Raw genomic sequence first — 12,797 nt, forward strand, 5'->3', positions numbered from 1 at the left:
AATCCTGCAGAGGCTATCAATAAGACAGCAAAATATTGATTAATGTAAATCAATTATTAATAAATACTCATGCTTTAAACTACCAAGTTTAAATCTTGATAGTATTTTTTTCATTGTTTTTTTTGTGTGTATATTTTTACAATTTAGCTAAGATTTCAAGCTAGATCTTGGCTAAAATTTTTAAGTACGGTTTTAACCTTCTAATCCTAGTTACAAGAAACGAATTTCAAAAATCTTTCTAATAAACCTCATAACTATTATTTCCATTGTAACATTTAGGTATTAAATACGTTGTATTTGCGATTCCCACTGTGTACCTATATTTTATTATGAAGCTGTTAGAATCTATGAAATTAATATAAACTAAGAGTTGAGGCCCGATGGTGGTAAATAATAATATCAGCCACAGCCTTACAGAAATTGATAAACGTCATAATATGTAGGGATATAATTGATCACATTTTATTCTGGTAAAGGATTTTGTTGGTATTCGAGAAGTCCCATGAAGTCAATAATTTATTCCAGCCACATTCTTATTCAATGAACAGAAAATAAAAATTGGTTCGCCCAAAGAGCCATTTGTTGCAAGATTATAATTTATTTACTACCTTAAAATCGATTCACTAAACCATGGACACCCCACACGAAAAAAATACCTGCCACAACTATTACTAATCATTTCTTATAATAACCTAACTTGGAAATGAGAATTGCAGCCAATTTCGAATTAAAAAAGGGGACAAATGACTTTTTTTGCGTCCGCATTTTATGCTGCTCTTATTTATAAATACTAATCTAAGGTTATAAATAAGGAATTGGTAGATAATATTAGTGTTGGATAAGTTGTGTGGCTTTCCAACTTTAGCGATAAAAATTTTTTTTTTTCTTTCTTATCAAATCTAAAAATTAATGCAACTTTGGTATCTGATACAAACTGGTGTAAAAAAATAAGTGGCAAAGTATTGGTTGGTATTATTTTTGAGTAGGGGTGCTTATTTTCAAAGAGGGCAATTTTCAGGTAGTGAATCGATCATACCTTGCTACAACTTCACTTTACATAGGTAACTTTTTATTTTCTATTTATTAGATAAGGTTGTGGCTTACATATAACATTGACCACAAAGCACTTCCTAAATACTCACAAAGCCCCTTACTTGAATTAAATTAGACAAAAATACTTTTGATCTTATCAAATTATCAGATTTTTCTTTGCAGTAAGAGTTGTGGCTTATACTATTTTTGGAAAACCCTTGAGCCTCAACTCTTAGTTTAGTCTAATATTATTTTTCTGCGTGCGTGAAAGTCTTAAAATTCAAAAGTTCTGGATCGTTAAAAGATGAAGTCAGTATATGATCGGTTAAAACTTTGTTGTAACCCAACTGTTGAAATTTATGTTCAAGCTACAATTTCTGCCTTCAACATAAATTGTTTAGTTGTGCCTATAGCATGTAAAAGCTCAGCTTTTTGCATGAATGTTGGAACTTTCCCTATTTTTATTTTATTGTAACATAGCAAATAATGTATTAATGACTTGCACTTTATATCTTCCATACATAATCTGCTTGTAACATGGCACAGAGCATACAGGAAAATTTTAAGGAGATCCTACAGCATAAGAAATGAACGAAAAAATTTTATTTAAGTTTTTTCCACAAGTAGATAAGCTAATAAATAGAGTACGTGCAAACTTTTAAGCTCCCAGACTTGCTTTGACCAAAAAATTAATTAAACTATTTCTCACATTTCAACAGGGCCTCTAATGGGAGACAGTGAAAATTTATTTTTCATTATAAAATGCTTTTTGGACTAACAAAAAAATTTCGACGAAATTACAACTATAAGTGCTACAGAACCTGTTAAGATATGTCTTACAAGAAAAATGTTCATTAATATAAAAGATCAAGTAGCCAATAACGCAGCCAGAAGTCAATAACTATGTATTTCGTACTAAAACATAAGTAGGTTAGGTTGAATTTTCAATGCATAAGCATAGAACTTTTGTACTACTGGGTCGTTATCTATTACTTAGTTCCTTACCTTCGTAAGTGTTCTAAAGACAAAGTGATAAAAATTCTGAATGGTCCTCCAAGATCTAATGTTAAATGATAGGACATGAGCACGTACCTCTGACCTATAAATGTCAAAAAGTCGGATCTCTCTCTTACAGACTTACTTTGACTAACGTAATTGGTGCAGTACCTTTTAAAGCGTAAAAGCCCATAAATACATATTTTAATAACTTTTCCACCACGTATTGAGTACCATTAAGTATTTGTTTGATGCTATTATAACTTTACTAATTTAACAACAATAATTGTCTTAGGACTCCAGTTCTACTAAAAAAAAAGAGTCGGCTATTTTCAATAGCTTATGACAGCATGATTATATTTACTTATAAGGATCTTAGGAACTGGTTTCTATAATGTTTAATGATTATCTTTCGTTTCAAATCCATGTACAGTGAGGGTATGTTTTATTTTTGATTAATCAACTGGAAGACAGTTACAAACATCAGTTACCACATGAAATCCAGATATTTCGATTCCCAAAAAATGCCATGTAATATCGAAAAACACAATGTCATAGGTTAATCTTAATTAATGACAAATCTCTCTTTATTCCAGACAAATCTGAAAAACGTGTAACATGTAACCAATACTGTATTACTTAGACCAATAATGTAACAATGGGCCTTACTGTAACAAGACTATGTACTTACTTACAATAAAACCCAAAAAATTAAAACGCTGCGTTAGTAGGTATTAATCACAAAAAAATACATTAATAGCGTACATTGAGCAGTACTTTGATGGTATGTCATTTTATTAATCATACATCCTAGACTACTGTACATTGAACTATCTACTAGTTAGACTTACCAGTCATGTTGTCACATAATATCCGAGAGGTGATAATACGCCCATAAGGGCTAAATAGATTTTCAAGATCTTGTTGCGTCATATTTTTTGGCAAACCACTTACATATAGGTTGGCACCCTTTATCGCCTCACTGCTGGGTCTTGCATACGAAACCTTAAAGAAACATAATTGTATGAATTTCGTAGTTCTCAATAAAAAAAAAAATAAATAAAAAAAAAATATCAAAAACTAGACAAATACAAATTAATTATAAGTCTTAATAAAATTATACCATATTATTCTTATCTTAATATTTTAATTTCACATCTTTGATATAAGTCAGAACAATGTAACTAAAATGCACTAATAAGAAAAATTTTTCTACTGTATGTAAGGCATATCGTTATTAAAAAAAAAAAAAATGTGTTTTGGCTGTCAAAATATTTTTCGTTTGGTGAACTTTTCGTTAATTTATTTCAGAATCATTTAACGTAGATTATGTTTTAAGTTGTTTTTATTTTTAAAAATATTGGAACTTCATTATTTTAAATGTTTTTTTTTTTTTTTTTTTTTTTAACTATTCGGTTTTCTACTTAAATTGACTTTTATCTAAACATTATTTACTTAAAACCATCCTATCCACTAAATTATATTTTACACCCTCGTTCATTAGATTTTGTAGTGGTATTTTAGTTACCATCGATGGTTGCTGTATTTTTTACGTGATTTAATTACTGAGTATAGGTAAACCTTCACAAATAAGTACACTTTTTTGACGCTCACAAACTATGTAAATTTACGGACCTAACGCCTACAACCTTATTATACGGCAGTAAATAATGAAAACAGTCTTAGAATTCCTAAAGTTCGTGAAATGACGTGTTATAAAAAAGAGTGGGAGAGAAATGATAATAAAAGCTACATTGCTTTAAATGGGCAGACAGAAGAGAAAAATTTTTTCATAGTTTTGTGGTAATAAAAAAACCTTAAAACTGGAGCGTTTGTTGGTTAGTGCGGTGAGGGCTGAGAAAATTTGTGGGGATAATAGAGATATCTAATACTTTAGGTGAGGCAACCGATAGGGTCAAAATAAGGTAATAAAGTGAAACCTGCTAAAACCATCTTGAAATACAACCCCATTATTAAAAAAAGAACTTTGGGATCACGTTACTTATGAAGTTACAAGACTCAAATTAATTTTGAAACGTAAGAAGCTCTCCTGATAAAAAACAGGAGACCTACCATAATAAAGCAAATATATTTCTATAAAGCAAAAAATTCCAAAAGTTTAAAAAAAAAATACAGTTTTTCTTTAATTCTTGCCTTTATTTGAAAAAAAATTTTGCACTTGTATCAATGAAAAATAAGTTGATAAGCTTTTATGTTATAATAATAGAACTAGTTATATGCAGAAAAGCTTAATTTGATAAAAATTTGAAAACAGGGCGTTACGTTGTTGTAAAGCGATATAATTAACAAATTAGGGTTTTCAAAACAATTTTGTTCTCATGCATTGTTTTTACTTGAAAATTTTTTTTAATAGTTTCTAGTGTGTTATTTTAAAATATTTATTATTCGTTAAGTTTTTCACTAATATTAATTCCCGTAAAATAAAACTATTTGCACTACTTGACGCATGATACAAGAAGCCATAAGTCCAACTGCAGACATCTAGGTGGTATAAAGGTAGCATAAGGGAACTTATTATAATAAGAAATCAGATCGTGTTATTTATTCATATGTCATTGGATCACAAAAAATATGAAGTACAAGAATAATTCTTTGCTCACAAACATACATTTACGTACATATGTAAGAAAATCCACAAAACGTATTTCAGTTTTGTCCCCCATTTTAATCAAAAAATTTTTTGGGAAACACCCTTCAAACCAGATTCATTTTACTTGTAACATCATGCACTATAAGAAACAAAAATTAGATTATGGGTTTTAGTAAGGGGATACTCTTTTTCGGCAATTTATATATTATAGTTATGTCTGTTAATACTACACGTGTTGATATAGTTTGAACATTTAAATGGCAGAAAAAATCTATTACCCTCACTGGAACCAGCGCTTAATGTTTTTTTCTTATAGTACAAAAAGTAACGAGTAAAATAAGTTTGAATTTAAAGGCATGCCTGAAAAGAAGTGACATACGAAAACAAGATATTTTTGTAGACTTCCTTACATGCATACTACAGTTTGTGTTTTTCGTATTTTAATAGATAGACTATAATCACTGTCACTGTTTGGTATAGTATCAATATCAGTAACATTTTTATTATGAGTGAGTGATATGACAGCTTTTTTTACATTTGCAGAGCTCTCTCCTTCGCAATGCTTGCAAACTGGTGGATAGTGTGTCCCACTACTTTAAAACGGCATATCTCTCCACATCCTTTTCAATATGTGCACGCAACTTGTTTTAAAATTTTTTCCAGATTTAGTGGTTTTTATGTTGTCATAGAAATCCGTCTAATACAATGCTTAAGGTAGTGTAAGCAAATTTTTTTAACGAAAGTCAGAATTGGCGAGAAAAGTATTAAAGCGTAAATAACATCGAAAAAATACATTACAAGCTAGTAAAATAATTTTTTCAGTAGAAACAATACATGAGAGTAAAACTTATTTTAAAAATGCTAGTTTTTTAATAACAATATTCAAAAATAACGTACCACAGTTTTTTTGCTAATTTGCCTAAAGCTATAATATTTAAGATATTATGAATTTCGTTATTATTAGCGTAAAAACTGACAAAGCTTTTTTTAGTTGTAACTATCGCAAAACCATTTTTATTTTATTTAAAAATTTTTTTTTTTTTTTTAGAAAGCCTTATTACATTTTAAAATTAAGTATGGTTTCATGATTTTATTTATAACTCGATAACAAAAGCATTGTGTATGACTTAAAGTCTTTACAAGAGTTATCAAATCATAAACTGTTTGTGAAAATCTGGTTACCAAAGATTGACAGATCTTTAAATAGAGAACAAATTATCTTTAGTAACTTTCCTTATCCCACTGCAAAAATAGTTATATTTTACAGTATTTGGTTGATAAAAACCTGAGCGTTCACTTAGCTTGAAAAAAACTTAATTTTTAATAGTGGGATTATATTTTCAAGGCGACTGAAACAGGTTCCACATATAACCCCATTTTGAACTTATTCACTATTTTCTTATGCCTTGCTTACCGGTTAAATTTATGTTGCTTGAAAAATAATTTTTTTTAATTAAAACAAGAGAGGAACTCCTACTTATCAACAGTATCTCTCTGCTTAAGTGTAATTATAAATCCACCAACAAAAAATCTATTGCTATTGTATTGAATGTAGAGAAGTTTACACAGGCTTGAACACTTTTTTCAACAGTTCAACCGAAACAAAAGTTTATCTGAACCTATGATGCGTTTGAATGCAGTTTCCCCGTACTTTAATGGTATAGAGCCATTGTCTAGTAATCAGATGGTTGTGGGTCTGATCTGTACCTGGGAAAAATTTGTTTTTATTTTTTACAATAACTTAAAACTTTTTTAAATAAAGAAATCTTGATTACCATCTGTAATAAAAAAAATATTAGTTATCAGATAGGTTATGCATAAGCTGAAATTTCTATGGTCACAAACAAACTATACGCTTCTTTGATCTATAAGTGCGTATAAACATGATAAAATGTAGTTACTGTGTTAAAAGCAGTTATTATATATATATGGGGAATTCCACATCAAGTGAAACGGTCAAAAAAAAGTTGAGGCTGAAATCGATGGGAATCAATAGTCCTTTGTGAGAAATGATTACTTTAATTTTCTCAGAATTTTTCACCAACACCAAAGCCGTCAGTGACGATCACAAATTTTAAGTATTTTCTTTGACCCAATTCTTTCCAATTATTTTTCAAAGAAAAAAAAAAAAAAATAAAAGGAGTCACATTTTGTAGACTTTTTGACGTAGAATCGTTTAAATATTTTTAAAAAGATTTAAGGTTATGTAACCCTTTTTTTTTAAAGTTTTTAAGCTTAAATAATTTTTTTCGCAAAGTATGACACGATTTTTTTTTTAATTTTATAACAAATTCTACTTCCATCATTTTTTGCGCAGTGGGCTTGGAACCATCGTTGGCCGGGATGGTCAAAAGTTTGCTGCCAACCACAACCTTCAGAGCTCTTCTTTATCAGCGCAACCAAGGGCCAAGCTGTGAACTATCGCTGTGAACTGTATGTAGATCTGGACGAATATGTACATCAGCGATAGTTCACAGCTAGGCCGGTGGTGGCGCTGATAAAGAAGCGCTCTAAAGGTTGCGGTTGACAGCAAACTTTTGACCATCGTGGCCAACGCTGCTTGGAACGGGAACAGGCACTAGGTGGCACTGAACATTATGGTCACCAAATTTGACGCTTTTTTGCTTGGGTCTTAAAGTGTTGCTATCAGATAAAAAACTTATTAGTATTCATGGAGGCTGCCGACGATGAGTGTGTAGTTAATTTTTCGGAATTAAAAATGGCTGATCCAATATGGTGGACGATTTTTGAAAATATTCAAAAATAATTCTAAAAAAATTGTATCGTATTTCTTGTTCAATTCTTAGTAAAAATTGTATTATGTACTTTTCGATTCAATGCATGTATTCAGAGCAAAAAATTCATGGAAGTTTAATTATACGAATTCACGTCAAATTTCATATTTCGTCCAATTATCAATCCGTAAGAATAACTACAATACATTTTCATTTATGCAATTAACTTTTTAGATCACCGATATCAACATTAGTGTTAGGTTATCTGAAATCAACATGGTGGATTCGATATGGCCGCCGGTTCATTGTTGTCATGAAATTTAAATGCGAATATGAGCCAGTCTATTCATGCTGTCGTAGTCTCTGAAGCTTATACGATTCCAAGTGAGCTTCTATGTGCTGTTGTAGTCACGTTAGGCTGAGAGCCCACTTTGAAACTGCCAGCCTATCGACTTATAACATAACCTCTTTGCAGGGATATTAAATGATCTTAACTTCTCATCTGGCCGTAAAATTCAACCTTATTTTTCAGTCATTTTTTTTGTTAAAAAATGTGACCTCGGTATTATATTATGGGCAGAAATGTTAAAAATACCCGTTGTCTACTAGACTCATCTGACCTGGGTCTGCAGGTCTGGTGAGTCTGATTACTTATCTGACCTGACTTCACAGACTCGTCAGTCTCGGGTTGGATAGATCTAGTAAGTCTGGTAGGATCAGCTATGTATGCAAGAGTGCCAAAGAACGGTGTTATGTAAAACAACGTGCTTAATACTTATAAAATACCTAATCTCAAGGTAGTTTACCTGATACGCTAATTAAATGAATCCCGAACTGCATAACCTAATACGCTCCATAGATAACAAATAAACAAATCCCAACTATTTAACCCAATAACCCACAAGATGTTAACCTGATAACTGAGGGAACAACAAGTCATATAACGAGCTCATTTACCGTTGAAAATCATATAAATAAATAACGAGCAAAAAAAGTAGTCCCAAGCAACTTCAGCCGAGCAACAGACTTATTTGACTTGTAATCTCCTTGTTTAACAGACTAACGTCTATCGAGTTATTTGGTTAAATAGCTTTAGATTTGTTTATTTATTAACTATTGAGCGCATTAGGTTACGTAGTTTGGGACTCATTTGATTAGCGCATCAGGCTAACCACCTTGGGATTAAGTATTTTTTACGTATAAAGCACGTTGGGTTACATAGCGCCCGTTTTTTTGCGCTCTTGCACATACAGTTGATCCTCCCAGGGTACATGTCAGTGAAATTCTTTGTTTTCTCTTATACAAACTGTTTTTTTTGCCTTTGTAATGTATATTTTCTTGAAAATTTTCTTTCACAATATTAAGAAACCTTATTGTACTCCTGGTTATATACATGTAAATAGCGCCATAAATGTACTGCTCTTTTTAGTTTTTGGTTCCAGATAAGCCAACGGATAATTTTACTGTACGTATGCTCTCTTACGTAGCACGCGTAATGTTTTTTAATAACTGTATTGCATACACTTCATTCAAATAATTTGTTGTTATCATCGAAACGTGGTCTTGAATTTTATCTAGATCTCAAAATCAAAAAGCGAAATTATTTCTGAAGGCAGAGGATTTGAATAAGCCTGGTATGTTGATTTTAACATCTTTAAAAGCTTCTAGCTCCAACTTTTCATTTTTATTCCTTTTTTTTCTCACTAAGTTATCTTTTACCTTACACTATATCTGATGACTCATCCTATTACTTCTTTGAAAGTAAATACTAAGAAGTACAATTATTTAGAAGTTAAAGTTGTATGGATGTATGGATATTTTAGCAATTAGCTCGCCCTAGGGTCAAGGATGACCAGTAGAAAGCAGAGAAACACAATGATGAGACATTGAGTGCAAAAATTTTAATTTATAGATACAGAGTTTAGTGTTATGACTTAGGCAAGATGTAAGCCCACTTAACAAGGAAAACGCGCGTGTCATTGTCTTCGCTATTAGCAACGAAGATCAAGAGTAAAAAAAAGTGAGCGGCAGCACTCACAACTCAAAAGTAGCTGACAAGCCGAGCCTAGCTACCGAAGAAGGCGTGCTTTACCAGAGAATTCATAGAATATTAATTGCTGCTCTTAAAATATACTGTGTTTTTGGCTCTGTGCACTGGAAACCATCACAGGGTCTTCCCCATACCCAGTTCTTGGCCTTGAGTGGCTTGAATGATGACTGCGGTGTAGACAGTGAAACCAACGGTGGTTGTAAACGACTGGGATGCAGTTTTGTTGCAGGTAAGGATACTGTGGCGTTTGATATCCAGTTGTCGAACGGAGCCATAGTGACAGTTGAAGTGTGTTGGTCCAGGATCGAAACCGCAATAGACTACTTACTGAGCCAGTCAATGATGATTAAGCAGTACTGGTACCACGCTACCAGTGAAAGCTTCAGGAAGTCAACGTATATGTGGTCAAAACATCTATCAGGGGTATTAAAATCGCTGAGAGTCAACTGGTTGTAAAAGTTAATCTTGGACTACTGACACAGTTGACATGTTAAGCCCAGCACGTCCACGTCCTGTCTTCTTGCATCTTAGGCTAGATGAACCTTTGAGCTACCAAGCGTGCTGTGGCTCTAACTCTGGGGTGAGAGAGATTGTGCAGTGTCTTGAAGGCAGTCTTACAGAGGAACTCCGGTATATAGGGGCGTACAACTACCGTTGTGACATCACAGTGGACGGGGTAACTATCGATGGATAGTGGCTGTAACTTAAGGTATGGATCCAACAGCAGGTACTCAAGATTTTGATCCGCAGCTTGGGCCTTGGATACGACGATAAGGTATGACAACTGTGCTAATATGGAAAAGCACATCCGTCACCACGTTGTTCTTCCCTTTGACGCATGTAAAGAGATCTCGTGTTGTTAGATAAAATTTAAGTACCAGATATGCCTGGTTGAAGCCTTGCTCGAGAGTTGTAAAGTGGCATAAATACGTGGCTTATAGTTTGTCAAGATCGTGAGCTAGCGCTTTTTCAAGATCCACTCAAAAGCTATTATGGACGAATGAATGTCCAGGAGCTCCTTGTCGTATGCTACGTAGTTTCATTTGGCATTGATGAGTTTTCTTTAAAAGTAGTTGAGGATGATTCATATCTTTTTTGGATGCTCCTGTGCTAAGGTCGTACCAATTTCCATATCTGAGGCATCAGTCGTCAGCATGATGGTTGCGTTTGGGGCTCGAGGAACATCGTCGTGGAAAAACAGCATAGTAGATTGCGTACAAGTAGAACTTATACAACATGAATTTGGATACTTGTATTTTCTATAAAAAATAATGTGAGTCCTATGCTAAGTATACAAGTATGAATACGAAATCGGGTAAGTTAAAGGCACAAAAGCCGAGTACATTGACAAGCATGTAGGGTAGAAAAAGCAAGTGAGTAGCTTTGTCTGACTGAATTCATGCTCTACAAATTGAGCATGCTTGCTAAGCTTGGCAAATTTTGGATTCTACGCGATCCACAAATATTCTTTTGTTTTAAACTTGGAGTAGCCCAGAAGGTTAGAAATAAACATTCTATTCGTCTTATTTCACAATAATTATGAGTAAATTAATATAAATAGTAACATTTTTAAGAATACTTTTATTGTCATTCTTCATTGCGAGGTTCTTAAATAGTGAAAAACTAAACAAGCTCAGATTGATTACCATGATATTTATTTATGTTTCAATTATGCGTATGATGGTTTTCAAGAAAGAAATAAGCCAAAAGTAGCTTTTTTTAGTTTTGGACATAATTTTCCACATAATTAAAAGTTTTTTTTTATGTCAAGTTATTATACATTGACCTTTTTCCATCTAAATTTCGCTATGTATATTTTTTATAGAAACGTTGTGCTTATTTTAAGAGTTAAAATCGCTGGAGTGCGAAAAACTTTGTCAGTTAATAATTACAAAGCAGTGAAAAAAGTTATCTGCTTCGGCCAGGAGTCAAACCTTGGCCTTCTTCTTGCCGGGAAGGTGCGTTAACAAACTTCGTTATCAACAGTTTGTTTTTAGTTGTAATTTGCTATTATGCAATCTGTAGTCCCTTAATTATTGCTATAAGTAAGTGGTTGCAAGAATTGACACGTTTGACAAATAGACATTGTTCCTTTTATAATAATAGTTGTACAACTGTTTACAAAGCATGTTATAAGCACAAAATAAACTTAAAAATCGAGTTAAATTATCGTGTGAATTGAAAAAACCAGTGGTGAGTGGGCAGGTGCCCTAGTATAAAAGTAAACTTCTTTTTTTATTAATACATTCGACTGTTTCTCCATATAATATATTAATATGTAGATATGCCTTTTTCGAAACAATATATATGATTAATGAACACATGCGATGTATTGACAGTGATGTAATATATTATCTTTGGATTAAGGATGTACAGTAATAAAGTGGTAAATGTCAAATTAAGGATGAAAAAAATGGTCGAGTTACGGTTAAGCTGTTATTTTTTTTTTAATCAGTGTTAAATTGGGGCCTAGACCATTTTCCCCTAATTTATGCTCAATTTACGCTCAACATTGGAACCACTATTTTATATTAAAATATACTTCTGTTTATACATCATAAAGAACTGCTACAGAGGTTACTATACATATGGAAAGTACACACACGCACACTATATATAGCCCCCCTGCGCGCTTGCGTGCTAACCCCCCAAGAAATATTTAAACGATAAATAATCAAAAGTTACTCAATGTGCTTCCTTTTTTCATCAGTGTTTCTAATTTTCTAATATACTTGAAATATATATACAACATATAGCTTCATATCACCATAATTTATTATATAATAAATACAACTTATCTTTGGAATTAAAGCATTCAGAGATATAACTTGTATTAGAAAAGCTTTTTTGTAAAAGAAAAATTTACAAATCATATAGTTGTACAAAAACTGTCTCACCGTATAAATTAAAATATTTACTAATCAATATTTATCATTATTAAAACATGGCAGCAATATAACATTTGGCACAGAAAACAAAAGTATTAGATTTTTATGATTATGAGATTAGCGTTTGAAAATATGTGACGATTTTCATAATTATAAAGTTTCTGGTACGAAATTAAAGGCTGTCCTGTTCTTCAATTTCGTAAAATTAATTTTTTACTAAAATTCAAGATTTTCAAGGTAAATGTCAAAGTTACAATATGCATAAGAACTTTTGTAATACAAGCATTTCTTTTTTTTTTTTTAATGCAAGAATTAATAAAAATTGTGCCTTGATACACAAGTTTCTTACATGTTTTTACTTGTTAAAAGTCTAATTTTCAAGATGCATCCTATATATTTCAAAAACTAGATTTTTTAGAGGGCAATAAAAATAATAAGGATTAAACCTGAACAAACAAATAATAAGAGTGTTAACCATCAAACAT

At 31.9% G+C, this 12,797-nt stretch overlaps 1 protein-coding gene across 4 annotated transcripts in view; it reads right to left on the bottom strand.

Moving 5' to 3' along the window:
• Nucleotides 1-12,797, bottom strand: part of LOC106640288 (ELAV-like protein 1) — a 356,393-nt gene that overhangs the window by 153,439 nt on the left and 190,157 nt on the right. For all 4 annotated transcript variants that reach the window (XM_089595734.1, XM_089595735.1, XM_089595733.1 and 1 more), the window contains one exon: nt 2,880-3,033. In XM_089595734.1, the coding sequence (XP_089451860.1) occupies nt 2,880-3,033 (154 nt within the window). The remainder of the gene's footprint in view (nt 1-2,879; nt 3,034-12,797) is intronic.

This window comes from Copidosoma floridanum, unplaced genomic scaffold (assembly GCF_036245765.1).
Source record: "Copidosoma floridanum isolate Cflo_tuat_1 unplaced genomic scaffold, Cflo_Japanese_pri ptg000027l, whole genome shotgun sequence".
NCBI lineage: Eukaryota > Metazoa > Arthropoda > Insecta > Hymenoptera > Encyrtidae > Copidosoma > Copidosoma floridanum.